At 37.1% G+C, this 16586-nt stretch overlaps 1 protein-coding gene across 11 annotated transcripts in view; it reads right to left on the bottom strand.

Moving 5' to 3' along the window:
* Positions 1-14941, bottom strand: part of LOC137250765 (arrestin domain-containing protein 1) — a 32483-nt gene extending 17542 nt beyond the window's left edge. Inside the window, exons 1-2 of one of the 11 annotated variants that reach the window (XM_067784212.1) lie at positions 14402-14933; positions 10459-10790 (exon numbers count right to left, since the gene is read on the bottom strand). In XM_067784212.1, the coding sequence (XP_067640313.1) occupies positions 10459-10573 (115 nt within the window). In that variant the 5' untranslated portion in view covers positions 10574-10790; positions 14402-14933. Of the gene's footprint in view, positions 1-10458; positions 10791-14401 lie in introns of all 11 variants that reach the window. The other 10 variants (XM_067784202.1, XM_067784194.1, XM_067784183.1 and 7 more) reach the window with 10 other exon arrangements.
* Between the last annotated feature and the right edge of the window lie 1645 nt (positions 14942-16586).

Genomic DNA, 16586 nt, shown 5'->3' with positions numbered 1-16586 from the left:
ACACTACTTACCAGGATTATCCAAGAAAAGAAATAGAAAAGGAAGGAACGTAAGGTAAAATAAAATAAAACTCAATAAAGGTAGAATAGGTAGGAAGTTGAGGAAACTTTTAGAGAGGGTGTACAGGTACGCGTCGGGCGTAAGTCTAGCGTAAGAAAGAGATAGGAAACTTAGAGTAGCAATTGTCTTAGGAGCCTTTGGGTTGTACTCGCCGTAGAAACGGATATCCAAGTAAGTCAGATACTCTCACATCTTAAAATACACTTACCCTTGAGTTTTCTTTTGCTTAAGGTTTCCCTTATAATAATTTTTCATAAGCCTTAGTATAGCTTTAGTTATATAGCCTGTAATGCCAGGTATATACGGAATAAGTCTCACTGAAATGTTTTGATAATGAACTGTAAATAAATTAACCTTTAAAATGGGAATGCTGGCGTCGCCATTTATTTAGAAGGCACGTAGGGTTAACAGGTAAGGGGCCACCGAAAGATTAGGTGCGTCGGTGGCCATGGTTATTTGAGGGTGGGATAAATGCACCGGGCGTCGCAACAACACCCGCGGCGCCCCCAAGTTATATTCGGCCCTTTTGTTGTATTTTAATTTTCAGCTTTTTTTTTATTTTCGATTGTCAGCGTTGGTAACCGGCCATGTCCGGTTCGGTAAATTTTTTTTGCGGTAATTTTTTTTGAATTTTTGAATTTTTAAATTTTGGAATGTTAACGGGTTGTCCGTGGCATCCGGTTCGACCGGATGTCGTTTTGATTTGAATTTATAAGCGTTTTGAGTCGGTCTCTGCGCTTCTGTCAGTTTATTTTGATTTTGACAGCTGCTAGTTTGATAGGCATGATAGGAACTTTTTTCTGCTTATGGCGCAGGAACAGTAAGGTTGGCAAGGACCCGCCCCAGCCGACAATGACTAGCCACTGTGCACCAACACATCATGCCGACCGCCTTCCTTACTGCTTCCACTGTAGATGCGATTCCATAACAACCTTTAAGGAAACAATTTATCTGTTGGCTTAACTGAATAACTTTACTTTAAGTCATCAATTAGAGGGTCACTATAAATTTAATTCAATTAAATAGTCATAGAAGTAATTGTTGATATGACGCCACTGTAAAGAATTCAACTAACTTTTAAGTGTCTGAGATACTTTTTCATTTAGGCTAAATTATACTATTCATCTTTGTCATTTAGATAGAAATGTCTCATCACGGAATATGGCACAGAACTGAGAAAACTACCATTGGGAACAGGGACTTTTTTAAAGAACTACGATCCAGAGCTTTCTATTGCCGCAACAAGTTTAAACGAACGGATACATGGTTCAAAAGGATGCGTAACACGGTCTTTAAGAAGCTGGAACTTGATTCCAAAAGGAAACATAAATTAAGAGATGCCAATAGACCCGTGAAACTGTTATGAACAACGATATGAAAAATCATTCTTAGCCATCTTGGAGGGTTTTTGCGGTTACAACAAGAACAACAGGACACAACCCCATCGTTACAAGATATTTAGCTTGCGAAGAGATTTATATTATGACCAGGGTTACGCGTATACAATATTTTTTGGATTGTTTATACTTTCATTGTAAACAATTGTAAATAATGTAAATAATTGTAAACATTTACCAGCATATGTCATTTCAACTTATATTGTAAACTGTCAAGTCAAACAGTTCGATTTGAAAGGTCCAAAAAGTAACTTTTATTTATTGTAAAATGAAAATTGACCAAAACAATGAAGAATCGGACAGTGAAAATGAATAAAAAATATTAAAATCCTAAATATTAAAGCGTATTTTTTTTTATTATTTTTTTACAAGCTTGGAAAACTTTGAAAAATAGTGAAAATGCTTAATTAGGAGTAGATTGTTTCTGACTCATAAAAAAAAGCAAAACAATTAATTGTTTACGTAAACTATTAGCTTGTAAAAAATTACATTGTTTACATGTAAAGAATTGCTGCGAAACAATGTAGACAGTTTACAGGCCCAACCCTGATTATGACCATTTTTAGTTATGATTTATATTATGATCATCTTCATTACACCAAGTTTCCATCTTATTCAGTGTACCCACATTCCATATTAAGACAGCACTGCAAGACTGCTGGTCCCCAATTAATATCTGCCAGATATCCAATGAGGTAAGGCGCAAGCCTGACGATTGGAATCTAAATGTTCTTTGCCCAGTCCACAAGAAAGGGAATCCTGCAAACTGCACCAGCTATCGCGGAATCAAACTTCTCAATATTTCACATAAGGTCCTGTCAAGTACATTGTGCGAAATATTGGACCTTACCAGGGCGGCTTCAGAACTAGTAAATCTACCATTGACCAGATTTTCCCAATGCGCCAAATCTTGGAAAAAACCGCGAAAAAAGAATTGACACACATCACATCTTCGTCGCTTATAAAGTCGCTTTCGACAGCACATAAAGGAGCTGCCTATATGTCGCTATGTCTGAATTTGGTTTCCCCGCAAAACTTATACGGTTGTGCAAATTGACGCTGAGCAATATCATCAGCTTAGTCAGAATTTGGAAGGACCTCTCCGAGGCATTCGAAACTAAACGAGGTTTCAGACAGGGTGACCCCCTATAGTGCGATTTCTTTATTTTGATGCTGCAGAACATTATAATAGCTCCAGAGCTTGACCGCTCTATAATATGTTTTATAAAAGTGTGCACATACTTGCGTGTGTTGAAGACATTGATATCATCGGCTTACTCCGTTGGCGACGGCGAGCTTTAAGCAGTCATCAACATAGTCCAGCGAGCTAGAATGCAGCGGCTACGCTGGCTAGGCTATGGTTTGCGAAAGAAAGATGATGCTTCGGCTAAGAAAGTATTTTTATTGGAACCCACCTATGGAAGCAGAGGAAGAGGGTGGCCCCCCCCCACTCCGCTGTTAGACCAGGTGGAAAATGATTTGAATTCTCTAGGTGTGACCAATTGGCGCCAGTTAACCTAGCGAAGAAGCGACTGGCGCGCCTTGTTGGACGGCCATAACCATTTAAATAGTTACGCGCCAACTAAGTAAGAGATCCAAAGAATTCAAAGAGTATGCAAGTGCTTGCACATTATTCCGAAAGTGACGGTATCCTTCATGCACGCAAATAAAACTGAAGATAACTTCTTCCTTGTCATGCAGCAAGGAAATGCGACCAACAAATTTTTCCAAGGCCATTTCACAAGATTTCTCCGCCCGTTAGTTATTTTTTTTTGCGAATTTAGTGGCGTAAGGACAATGACTTCTTTCCAAACCTAAGCTAAATTAGTATCCTGCATTTTTCGAAACCTCAAGCCACATTACATCACATTATGACTTATTACATTACATCACAATAATCAAATTTTTAACGATCTAATGTAAATATTCTAATATATGTAAATAAATTCATTTTACAAATTATAACAACAATCACATTTTGTGGCTATGAAGCAAACGAGGTTGAAGCTTCTCAAACAATGCAAATCCATTTCCGTTCATCGGCGGGCAAAACAAGTTGTTGAACCCGCATTCTGATTCTATCTTCGATGTCATATGCTCGCTTTTGTTTGTATATTTGATATTTACTAGACATATGTACCTACATGAGTATTTATTTATTTTTTAAAGCCATTGTATATTTCGAAAATAGTGCAATTATCAGCCAATGTATATCTCATAAAATTATATGACAACAACTAGGTAGTGCAAGTATGGGAATACTGACGCCAATTAATAATGCCAAGGCTAGCCAATTGCTTCTCATCCTCATCTTACCTAACCAGTGGCGACCATTCTTTTCGTCCTACAGGTGGGTGTCTGTAAGATTATTTTCTCAATAGGAAACTTTGTATTTCTTAGCATTACATGGGGTAATAACACCGGCACACAAAACAGTCATAGGCGCATTGTTAGGTTGAACAGGCCGGTCCATGAGGACCTCACATAGACTGAATGAGTCCGTAGTGTTACCAGAAGTTTCTTTTAACGACCAAACTGAAAAACCCTATCAAAAACCATGACCTATGTTGTAAAATAACTCCGTCCTCTTGGCAAATACTAGAAGCTTCCTAGGACTTAAGCAACTTGCTGCTTCTAGATCTGACAGCTGTATCACTCCTAATAGCTGGTGTCTTAGCCTGGCAAGCGCAGGGCACGAGCACAGAACGTGATCGATCGTTTCCTCCTCCAACCCGCACTTCCTACATCTGCTATCACTGTCCAAGCCTAATTTAAAGGCATGTGATGCCAGAAGGCAGTGTCCAATCAGAATACCCGCCATGAGTCTACAGTCATCTCCTTCTAATGATAGAAGCAACTTTGTTAATCTAAGGTTGTAAGACCTACACATAATCTTCGACACTTTACAGCACAGCGCTTCAACCCACGCCTTTACCGCTTGGTCGATCATGTGCACCTCTCGCTTTCGCTTAATCTCGCCAAGACTAATTGGGACGTCTACGGAGCAAGCTGCAAGGGATGCGCCCGTTTTAGCTAGCTCATCTGCTTTTTCATTCCCATCCACTCCCATATGCTCTCGGACCTGATATAGATGTATGTCTCTCTCTGTTCCCATTCTATCCAGAGACTGCTTACACTCTAACACGCATTTAGATGCTGTGCTATGCGAGATTATTGCCTTAATTGCTGCTTGACTGTCAATATAAAAGTTAACACGGTTGCAGCTTTAGCTATTCTCTTCCAGTGTTTGTACTGCTTTGGTTACGGCTAATATTTCCACTTGGAAAACGCTACAGTAATCCGGCAGCCTGTAGGATCTGTTTATTTCCGGATCAGCACAGTATAGCGCAGACCCTACTCCTTCCACTACTTTGGACCCATCTGTGTACACATGTATCGCCTCGTCCGCCATTTGAGCACCCTTGCGCCAACCGTCCACCTCTATTGTGGCCTTAAGTTCTCCCTCGAACGCTATACTACTATGGCCGTATGGTCGGCGCTCAAGCTGCCCCGAGGCACCGAGCCTGGTTGCAGTTGTTAACGCTATGTGCTTTGCTACCAGGTATACAGGTGGAATGTTATCTGCACATAGTCATCGTCCAAATACAATAGGTTTTAAATTTTGTTGCAGCTTTTTTGACAGATAGCCTATAGGATATTATGTCAAAAAAGTGCAACTAAATTTATATCCTTTTTTATTTTAATAAATAGATACATATATAATAAATATTAGATAATCAACAATCCGCATAATCGATAAGTTGATTAGCAGAGGTTGTTATTAAAATAATGAGTTATTTTTTAACGATTCTGGGATTCGTAAAGACGTTGTGGAGTTATTGCAAGCCATCTGCAGCATATTTTGCATTTTGCTTTTTTGGCATTCTCGGAACCAGAAAAGAACTTTTTTCATACTACGTACGTTTTCGGAAACTCATTTTGCAGCAAACAATTTTTTTTTTAACTTCTATCATAAAAAATTAAGTGTATGAAATTTTTTTATTTATTTTTAATGGTAAGAAATTTTATTTATGAAACCGTCGATTTTCAATCAGTGCAAAAGTTGCTATTCTACTAGTCGATTAGCTATGAATCCATTGTAAATAACAGCCATATTCGAAAGCCAGCGGTGACTGAAAGGTGCTCACAATAAGGGCAATTTATATATCTAGTGAACTATGCTCAGTTTAGTATAAAAATCAATGGCATGAGAAATGGTGCAATTTAAAAGTGTGTAAATGTTTCTTTGAACTCCAAACTGCAACTCTTTAAAAGTGTTTGGTCCAATGCTGCTGATCTAATTATCTGTTAATTAAAAAAAAATTCAGAACTCAGACGGTTAGAGCTGGATTTCGATTCGATTTTTAATCGATTTAATCGATCTTTTTTCGAAGAATGAAGAATCGATTTTTTTCAAGAATCGTTCGATTTTTTAGCCTTCGAAGTTTTGATCATCTTACAGTTATAGTAGGTACAATTTAATATTCCCTGCAAAAATTGTTGGATTACGTGTTCCATTTTCTTCACGTTGGAGTACTCTAACAATACTCCTTTGCAATGCGTTTGCGGAACACCATCAGCCGATCATTGCTCGTTTTTTAACGACCGTGATCACGACACGATGACGATCGAACAGGTTGCCAAAAGTAAAATATTGCATACAAATAACTGATAATAAAATTTTACTATGGCAACTCTGATAAAATGCAACCGCGCACTGGTTTTATGTATACATACTATAGTATAGAGAAATATTAGTGTCTTTATTCACGCAAATGCTAAATAACATAAGAATATTCATAGTAAAAAATATAAAAGTTATATTGCCCCTCTTCATTTACTTTCATTTTAAATTAAATTCACTCCGATAATTCTTTCCGACACAATTCCTCTTTAATACTTTGGCATATGATCCTCTGTGGGTGCTCCATGGAGTACTACAGTGAAAGTACTTGGGAAAGTACTCTCACGTATGTACTCTATGGAATACTCACAAACAAAGCGAGAGTGGGATCACCTACTCCTCTCCTAGGACATCGCAATGTTAATTGGAGCACATTTTTTGTATGAATACAGATTAGTTTTGGAACACTCCTATACTCCCAAAGGAATATTCCTTACATTATTTATGGAGTACTCGCCTTTTTTGAAGGGTTGTTACGAATGTTAGCAACACTAAGGGGTACTGCCATCTCTATGCCGATGCTAAGCAGTGACGTGAATGCACATCAATAATTTAATCATTTTGTCTACACCTATGTACGTACACGCAGCGGAGAAGAGATGCACAAACACATGCAGATATCTTATCGGAGTTGCTCCTAAAGGTATGCAATTATAATTGTGGAAGTGTCGCTCACACATACAAGCGCATGGGGTATGAGAGAAGCTATAAAAATTATACATCTTTAGTTGTAGCTGAGAAATATATAACTAGCTAGTAAGTTCTGGAATTAGAAAAGCCTAGAAATATGCAACAAGGAAATCAGACAGTATAAAAAGGCGACAACAGTAGAGGCGAGAATCAGTTTCATTTAAGCTATCAGTCAGTTTGGTTATTAAGCAAGCTAGTTGAAAAGTATAAGTGTTATTGTGAAGTACTTTAATAAAGGCCATTTTTCCATTATTCAATATTGGAGTTATTTATTCAACAGTTTAGCGATACGAACGTTAGCAGAAGATTACAAATAAGGCGAATTGCAGTAAATTCGTTACAATATTGATTAATCAAAATGGGCAGAAAATATATTTATTGTAATCTACATATATGTATATAAAAAGAAGTGTACATTTTGATTGTCACTCCATAACACGAGAACGGATAGAAAGATTGCCATGAAATTTTTAGGAAAGATACAGGAAGGAGAGATGATGGTTAGTTGATTTTGAAATCCCAAATGGGTTTAGCCATTCTTGCAACTGGGAGGCTAGGGTCTCGAGATATAGCCCAAAACGTGGACCCGGGTATCCCTAGAATGTGTTTATACAATATGGATATCAAATGAAAGCTGTTGATGAGTGCTATAGTACAGGATAATTTTCATACAACTGGGAGGCTAGGGTCTCGAGATATAGCCCAAAACGTGGACCCGGGTACCCCTAGAATGTGTTTATACAATATGGATATCAAATGAAAGCTGTTGAGTGCTATAGTACAGGATAATCTTCATACAACTGGGAGGCCAGGGTCTCGAGATATAACCCAAAACGTGGACCCGGATACACCTAGAATGTGTTTTTACATAATGGATATTAAATTGAAGCTGCTGATATGTGCTATAATACAGAGTAAGTTTTACACCGCTGAGTGACTAGGGTCTCGAGATATAGGACAAAACATGAACCGGATACCCCTAGAATGTGTGTGTATTATGGATATCAAATGAAAGCTGTTGCTGAGAGCTCTAAAGTTCATTGTGATATTCTATTTAGTCGCATCAACCTGGCAAAACTGATAAATATGCATGCGAAGCTGAAATGAAGACAAGAATTAATAATACCCACATAGCTATTTACATACGTCCTATACGATTTGCCTGAAATTTCGTATATAAATTTGCCTATATTAGTATTTACGATGCTTTTTTCCGGGAAGTACACCAGAGACGGACTGGGACTGCGATTAGGACTAGGACTGGGACTGAGACTGAGACTCGGAGTGGGACTGGGACTGAGACTCGGAATGGGACTGGAACAAAATACATACCACCCTCTGGTACTGGCAATAAGAGATGAAGAAGGAGAAAAACTTGAGAGAAGAGAAAAGAGAGAAGGAGACTGAGAAAGGGATAGAATGAGACGAAGATGGAGATGAAGCAATAAAGAAGGAGGGAGGAGTGAATAAAAAGATTAGGAAAAAGTGTAGAGGGGTAGGGCAGAGTTAGACGGAAAAAGCTTATTAAAATGTATGCAGAGAGGCTAAATTTAGGGCAGAACAACGTCTGCCGGGTCTGCTAGTTTTATATATAAATAAAAATATAAAATTTACCTTCACTGGCTAATATTCATAGTCAAAATAAAATAGTTTCGACTTTATTTAGAACCCTAAACCATGACTATGACTTCGAGTGAAGTTTTATGAGGTTTTATCATCACCATCGATTAGCGCTGAACCGCCTAGATGGTTTTGGCTTTGCATAAGAAATCACGCCAGCATCCCTGTTTCAACATAACTGACACCAAGGGAGATCAAGACTTCTTACTGAATGTCTCCCCCTGCGTCTGCTTCCAAATACGGGTGTCGATAGGTATACTATCTGTGCCAGAGCGTCTTCATGCATTCCCACAATATGACGTAGCGGTTGGCAACACGGCGAGCACCATAAATCGTGGCCAGTACTTTTCTCTCGTACACTGGCACTCCCATTGTCTCTCGACATGGTCCATGATTCCGACCCATACATTAGAAGAGGTACGACGAGAGATTTATGGCGCGTTATTGACAAGAGTTTATCTCTATTTGATTTCTAAGCTAGCAATGCAGAGAAGGCAGAATTTATTTAAGAAATTTCTGCTTACACAATGGAATATCCTGAACAGAAATTGTTCATGCTCCTTGGTACCCGAGGTTGATTTCTGTACTACTGCTATAAATTAATTTTAAAAAGCACAAAAAATAATGATATTTCAGTATCAAATACTCTAATAATCCCACTCCGATGGGAGGACCAAGTGAAGAACCAGGTGGTACCTCTTGATTTTCGAGTTAGCGCCAGTTAACGAAAGAGGAAGAAACTGTCGAGCTTTTTTAAACGGTGAAAATCGTGTAAACTATTAAGCAGCAATCAACTTTTTTCGACTCGATTTAATCGATTAAATTGATTTTTTTTGGGAATCGAATCGAAAAAATCGATTTTTCAAAAAATCGAATGGAATCCAGCTCTACAGACGGTTTCGGCTATATGGTTTTTCGCCAAATATTATCTGTGCGATGCAATCTTTAAAGAACATGTTATGGTTACTATGTTCCGAAATTGCTACTGTACAGTGTAATTATATAAAACAAGTCTAACGGCGGCAACTTCATTTTATTTTAAATTTTTTTGTTGCTCAAAATATTCTTTCGACTATGCCTTATTACTATTTCTATTTTGTTAAAGAATTATACATTTTTTGTGCCACCTAACAGTGTTGTATTACAAAGGCGTTATAAAACATTTTCTTAATTCATTAATAATGAATATTTTTTCTTTAATGTGTTGTATTCATGCTGTGATATATATTTATATACATAGCATATAACGATGGTTTCGCTAATTTCCGGTGACGTAATAATATTGAGGTTCAATTGGAGTATGTCTTTACGGCTCTATGAATGCGCTGAGATTTGGAATAAATAAAGTTTAATGGTATGAAAGTGAAACAGAAATGACTTCATAGCTTAATTGTTTTTTGTTTTTTTTTTAATGAATGTTAGAATATTTTTAATAAATTGGTATAGAACATTTATTTTTAGATATTCAGAGTGTGAACAAAAACGAGTTATCAGTGACGTTGATTGTTCAAAGCGAAGTGTATCCTGTCCCTATAACTTTTAAACAATGACCATCTTTTTGGTAAGGGGGGGGGGGGGGGGGATTTCTGATATGTAAGAATCAAAGATGATTACGAATATATTAGCACCCCGCAGAATTTTCATTGGATTTGGTCAAAATTAACTATATTTTTTCTAAATACTAGACATAGTTTACATATAACGAGACTATCTTCATTTTCATACTTTACTCATAATCGCTAATTAAATAACTATATCTCCCATATTAATTGTAACCTTGCAAATTGATAATAATGCAGAAATTTTAAAGATGTCGATACTAGAACCATCTCTAGGGTGTCATCTCTTCCAATACGAAGTACAGGAAAGACCAAAAAAATTTGACAACCATTTATATTCTTAATTGAAATCTGGAAGTTAATTTTGAAAATAATGATAATAACAACAATAACAGCTATATTTAATTACATATTCAAATATCGTATATAAAATTATTATCTTACGCACATCGTATCGTCTTAGGTCTTGTTGTAATCAGCTCCGCTACTCCGGACACCACTTGGCCGGCATAGTAGACCCCCAAGGGATTGTTGTCAAACGTTATTGTACATTTACTGGCCATATTTTATGTCAGTAGATATATCTTTGTGTGTGTGTTATCTTTATATAATGCAAGCAACTGCTTTGTTATTATATTATTGCGTATTTAATATTAAGTAGTTCAAAACTGCTTATGGACCTGTCTCCAAATGTTTTTTTTACTCCAGCTGCTCTTTATATTCAGTGCGAACTTCAACCCTCAGCAAATGGTATTTGTTTGTTGTACTTTATATGCGGAGCTGGTTGATAGAAAAATTTACTTTCGCATGCATATGCCACTAGGTAAATACAGGGCTGCGCGCTATAAACCGAACCTTTTTACCTCGAAATTCAATATCCGAACTCAAAACCACTTCAAACAAGTAAGGAAGGCTAAGTTCGGGTGTAACCGAACATTACATACTCAGCTGAGAGCTTTGGAGACAAAATAAAAGAAAATCACCATGTAGGAAAATGAACCTAGGGTAACCCTGGAATGTCTTTGTATGACATTGGTATCAAATGGAAGGTAATAAAGAGTATTTTAAAAGGGAGTGGATCATAGTTCTACAGGTGGACGCCTTTTCGAGAAATCGCCATAAAGGTGGACCAGGGGTGACTCTATAATGTGTTTGTACAATATGGGTATCAAATTAAAGGTATTAATGAGGGTTTTAAAAGGGAGTTAACCTTATTTGTATATGTGAAGGCGTTTTCGAGATATCGGACCAGGGTGACCCAGAACATCATCTGTCGGGTACCGCTAATTTATTTATATATGTAATACCACGAACAGTATTCCTGTCATGATTCCAGAGCTTTGGATTTCGCCCTGCAGAACTTTTTCATTTTCTTCTACTTAATATGGTAGATGTTACACCCATTTTACATAGTTTTTTCTAAAGTTATATTTTGCGTCAAAAAACCAATCCAATCACCATGTTTCATCCCTTTTTTCGTATTTGGTATGTAATTATGGCATTTTATTCATTTTTCGAAATTTTCGATATCGAAAAAGTGGGCGTGGTCATAGTCGAATTTCGCCCATTTTTAATATCAAGATAAAGTGAGTTCAGATAAATACGTGAACTAAGTTTAGTAAAGATATATCGATTTTTGGTCAAGTTATCGTGTTAACGGCCGAGCGGAAGGACATACGGTCGACTGTGTATAAAAACTGGGCGTGGCTTTAACCGATTTCACCCATTTTCACAGAAAACAAATATCGTCATAAAAGCTATGTCATTACCAAATTTCACAAGGATTGGTAAATTTTTGTTCGACTTATGGCATTAAAAGTATTCTAGACAAATTAAATGAAAAAGGGCGGAGCCACGCCCATTTTGAAATTTTCTTTTATTTTTGTATTTTGATGCACCATATCATTACTGGAGTTGAATGTTGACATAAGTATCAAATACTCTATACTTATATACTGTAAAGATATTAAATTTTTTGTTAAAATTTGACTTTTAAAATTATTTTTTTTAAAAAGTGGGCGTGCTCGTTATCCGATTTTGCTAATTTTTATTTAGCACACATACAGTAGTAGGAGTAACGTTCCTGCTAAATTTCATCATGATATCTTCAACGACTGCCAAAATTAAGCTTGCAAAACTTTTAAATTACCTTCTTTTAAAAGTGGGCGGTGCCACGCCCATTGTCCAAGATTTTACTAATTTTCTATTCTGCGTTATAAAGTCAACGCACCTACAAAGTTTCATCGCTTTATCCGTCCTTGGTAATGAATTATCGCAGTTTTTCGGTTTTTCGAAATTTTCGATATCGAAAAAGTGGTCGTGGTTATAGTCCGATTTCGTTCATTTTAAATGGCGATCTGAAAAGAGTGCCCAGGAACGGACATACCAAATTTCATTAAGATACCTCAAAATTTACTCAAGTTATCGTGTTTACGGACAGACGGACGGACGGACATGGCTCACTGGTGTATTTGTGTGAGGCACAACTGCCCTAAGAAAAAACCTACTGGTAATTAATAGAGTCGGCAGAGCTCAAAAAGACCATTGAAGCAATGTTTAAAAAAAGTGCAGCCCACAGGTTCTGTAGTCTTTGGAGCATGGAGGGATTACTTGCTGAACATTTTTGGGATCACATCATTACCGTTTTAAGATCATTACGGAATTCTTTTAATTTTCGGGATTATTTTAGAATCAGTTTGTGAATTAATTTAGGACTATTTGTGAACCATCTCGGAATAACTTTCAGGATCAACTCGGGACTATTTCAGGATAATTTCGGTTTGATTGAGAGCTTTTTGGGTTAATTTTTAAATTGTTTCGGGAATGTTTCGTGATAAAAAAACAGTGAAGGGCGAGATTCTCAAGACATCATACCTTTCATGCATGGATTTGAACAATAATCTGATGAAATTTTAAAAATTCATAAAATCGAAGAAGCAATAAGTTGTATATGATATATATATTATATATACGACCGATGTAGATTTTTTACAGAAAATAACGTATGCCATATTGATATGTAAGCATCTGCTAAATTTTAGAACTTTTAACTGTTAAAATGAGGAAGAAAGGATGAAAATTTGCACAATAAGTTGTAAGGGGTATATACTTTATATTTATGCTCCATCTAGGCAATTTTTTCATGCAACAATGTATGCCGTATATGTAAGCATCTGAAAAATTTCAAGCTCCTAGGAGTTAAAATGAGAGAGAAATGACGACAGCTCTCTTATTCGAAAAATCGGTTGTATAAGAGATATATGTTATATAGGTCCCGGTCGGATTTCATAAACCCAAAAATTTAGGGACTAATTTACGTTGAAACAGACAGACGGACATGGCCAAATCAACTCAGCATCATGATCATTTCGGTATACCTATTGGTAGGTCTATCTTTTCTCCTTTAAAGACGTACAATTCTCTAGTATCGAGATGCAGGCCGAGCTTCACTTCCAATTTGCGTCGTTTTCCTTTTAAATATTTCCTACAAATGGGCGAGACGGGAGCTACATGTTTTAAGCCGGCTTCGAACGATAGCTGCAATGCAGATACATTTTGACTGATCAGTTTTTCATAGCAGAAATACACTCTTGAGTGTTTGCCAAACCACCGCCGAAGGGCGACTCCACTTGTCTGATTGAAGAAACTTTTTCCTACATGTTTGATGTTGTTTTGCTTAGGACTGCAGCACATGGACTATTCCTGCAGTATATGGTATGGCACCATTAATCGATTACATTGATTTCCATAAAGCGCCAAATACACGACACGAACATTTCCGCGAACATTCCCGTTATATCATGATTCTGCGACCTTTTCTGTCGTGTATGGTGGTGTTTGCCAGTTCGCGCAAATGTTCGCCAAAAATCAAAATATATGCGCGAACTGTTCGTGCGTGTATGGCGAAATAGCTCATAATCGTAGTAATTTCTGAACGGAACAGACGTGCGCGGAAAAGTAAAATAGACAATAAAAAATTTCTGAGTGAATTTATTGAAATGTATAAATCTTTGCCATCATTGTGGCAAGTAAAAAGCAAAGATTATTGTAATAGAATTAAAAATAATAATGATTATGCGACTTTAATCGCAGCACAATTGTTCGTATTCATCGCTGTCTGAAAGAGAACTAATGTTCGGCCAAAAGTTCGTATGGTGTATGGCCAAAGCTGCGAACAAGATTGCGGAATGTTCGCGGAAATGTTCGTGTCGTGTATTTGGCGCTTAAGGTTGGTTCGATCAGCGGTTTTATTTGGTTATGTATAAGTCACCATTAATTGGCCCTTTATGTGTGGTTTAATTTATATGCGGCCAATTGTTGATGCTAAATTTCAAGGTTGCAAAGCCGGTGTCAACCGACCCTCTTTATGTACAATATGTATGTACACATACAAAACCAAAATATCTATACATTTATTTACATATTTATATACCTACAAATAGTATGTACATATATATTTAACTTTTAATGCTTCAAAAATTGTCTCTTCCACGTTTAGGTCAAATTCATATCACAAAAACCAATTATTTCCATTGCAATTTACTAAACAACTCCATTATTTTATTTGTTTTTTGTTTTAAGCGACCAACTTATTTATAACACAAACGTCAGTATGACATAATTTCACACGCACGCGACCGAACGACCGATTGGCTGACCTATCCAGCCCAGTTCAAACGGATTCCCCAATACATAATTAGCACTGCGCGGAAGCGAATCTTTAGAAATGCTGCTTAGACTTGTGTAAATACAAATTTTGTGTATTCAGCACATTTTCCTCTCGTTTGTCTCGAATCTTTTCTCGTTTCGTGAGATTAATGTTTCCCAAAACGCGTCCGCTACTTTACAACTGCCATTCCAAACTGAATTAAATAAATAAGCAAAAATATAACAAAGGCAGAAATCGTGCACAAAGAGACATCAAGCAGCAGCCAGTAGTCCGCAGTAAAACGCAACTTTCAATTGCGCGTTGTTGGAGCCCTGCGTATGGTGGGGAACTCAAAGCACCTCGTAGGGAAAAAGTTTATTCCAAACGAGCAGAGAAACCGACGTATGAAAAAAGCCACTCTAATGAGATTGAGTGAATAATATCATATTTCCGTCTTATTCTCTTTGTTGCGGGCATGGAACCATGGGGTATGGTGGAATAACCAGGCGAAGTAAGCCGTCAATTGTCTCGCTCTAAATTCTTCTTTGTTCTGTCATTCGGCTATCTAAAAATTTTTCACCGATATTGTCCCCGAAAAAGTGTTGTTTTTTTGCATTTTCAGGAGTAAAATATGGTAGTTTTAGTACTTTTTTCATCTTATTTTATTATATTATTATTTATTCGATGCCTAAATTAATATAAGTTCGCACTGGTCCTGTGTACCCTTTTTGTATTGGCATTAGGTTGCACTGATATGCTGAAAAAAACAGTCTGTAATGGCTTTCGTAGCAAGGCTTTGTTTTTGTACTCCTACTTTTCCAAAGCGGGTAAACATTTTACCCTCTTCTGACCGTTGAAAATACATCCCTACCGTTTCAGATAGCGTACATCTTCTATGTCTTTTTATTTACTTCACCTGGTGATTCCACCATGGTTACGGGCCAATAAGAGAACTAAACGAACTCATGCTATAGTCTCAGATGTTGGTCCTCGAGTTACGCGGGAGATTTTGGACCCCTCTAACAGCAGCTTTTCTTTTGCTGTGCAACAGTGTTTAAACTGCTAGTTTCCCTGGTTTTGGAACAAACAACATCAAAATACTTTAAAACATGTTTCTACAAAAGGATGGATTGGCCGTCGGAAGTGGTTTGATAAGTTCTTGACTGTATTTCTGCAGTGAAAAACTTCATAACATAAAATTGTACGAAAAATTATGAAAACAGAAAATCTTATCTCTAAGCAGAGAATCGCGCCCTTAATCTCCTTGGATGTATACCGCTCCAAAGTAAGTATTACATTATTATTATAAATTTTATAAATAACAAGCAAGGAAGGCTAAGTTCGGGTGTAACCGAACATTACATACTCAGTTGAGAGCTATGGAGACAAAATAAGGGAAAATCACCTCGTAGTAAAATGAACCTAGGGTACCCCTGGAATGTGTTTGTATGACATGTGCATCAAATGGAAGGTATTAAAGAGTATTTTAAGAGGGAGTGGGCCGTAGTTCTATAGATGGACGCCATTTAGGGATATCGCCATAACGGTGGACCAGGGCTGACTCTAGAATTTATTTGTACGATATGGGTATCAAATGAAAGTGTTAATGAGTTAAGGAGTGGGCCTAAGTTCTATAGGAGGACGCCTTTTCGAGATATCGCCATAAAGGTGGACCAGGGGTGACTCTAGAATGCGTTTGTACAATATGGGTATCAAACGAAAGGTGTTTATGAGTATTTTAAAAGGGAATGGGCCTTAGTTCTATGGGTCGACGCCTTTTCGAGATATCGCCATAAACGTGGACCAGGGGTGACTCTAGAATTTGCTTGTGCGATATGGGTATCAAATGAAAGGTGTTAATGAGTATTTTAAAAGGGAGTGGGCCTTAGTTCTATAGGTGGAAGCCTTTTCGAGATATCGCCATAAAG

The sequence above is a fragment of the Eurosta solidaginis genome, chromosome 1 (genome assembly GCF_040869045.1).
Source record: "Eurosta solidaginis isolate ZX-2024a chromosome 1, ASM4086904v1, whole genome shotgun sequence".
Taxonomy (NCBI): Eukaryota; Metazoa; Arthropoda; class Insecta; order Diptera; family Tephritidae; genus Eurosta; species Eurosta solidaginis.
Note: the sequence above shows the minus strand (reverse complement) of the source record. Positions and strands in the feature narration are given on the sequence as shown.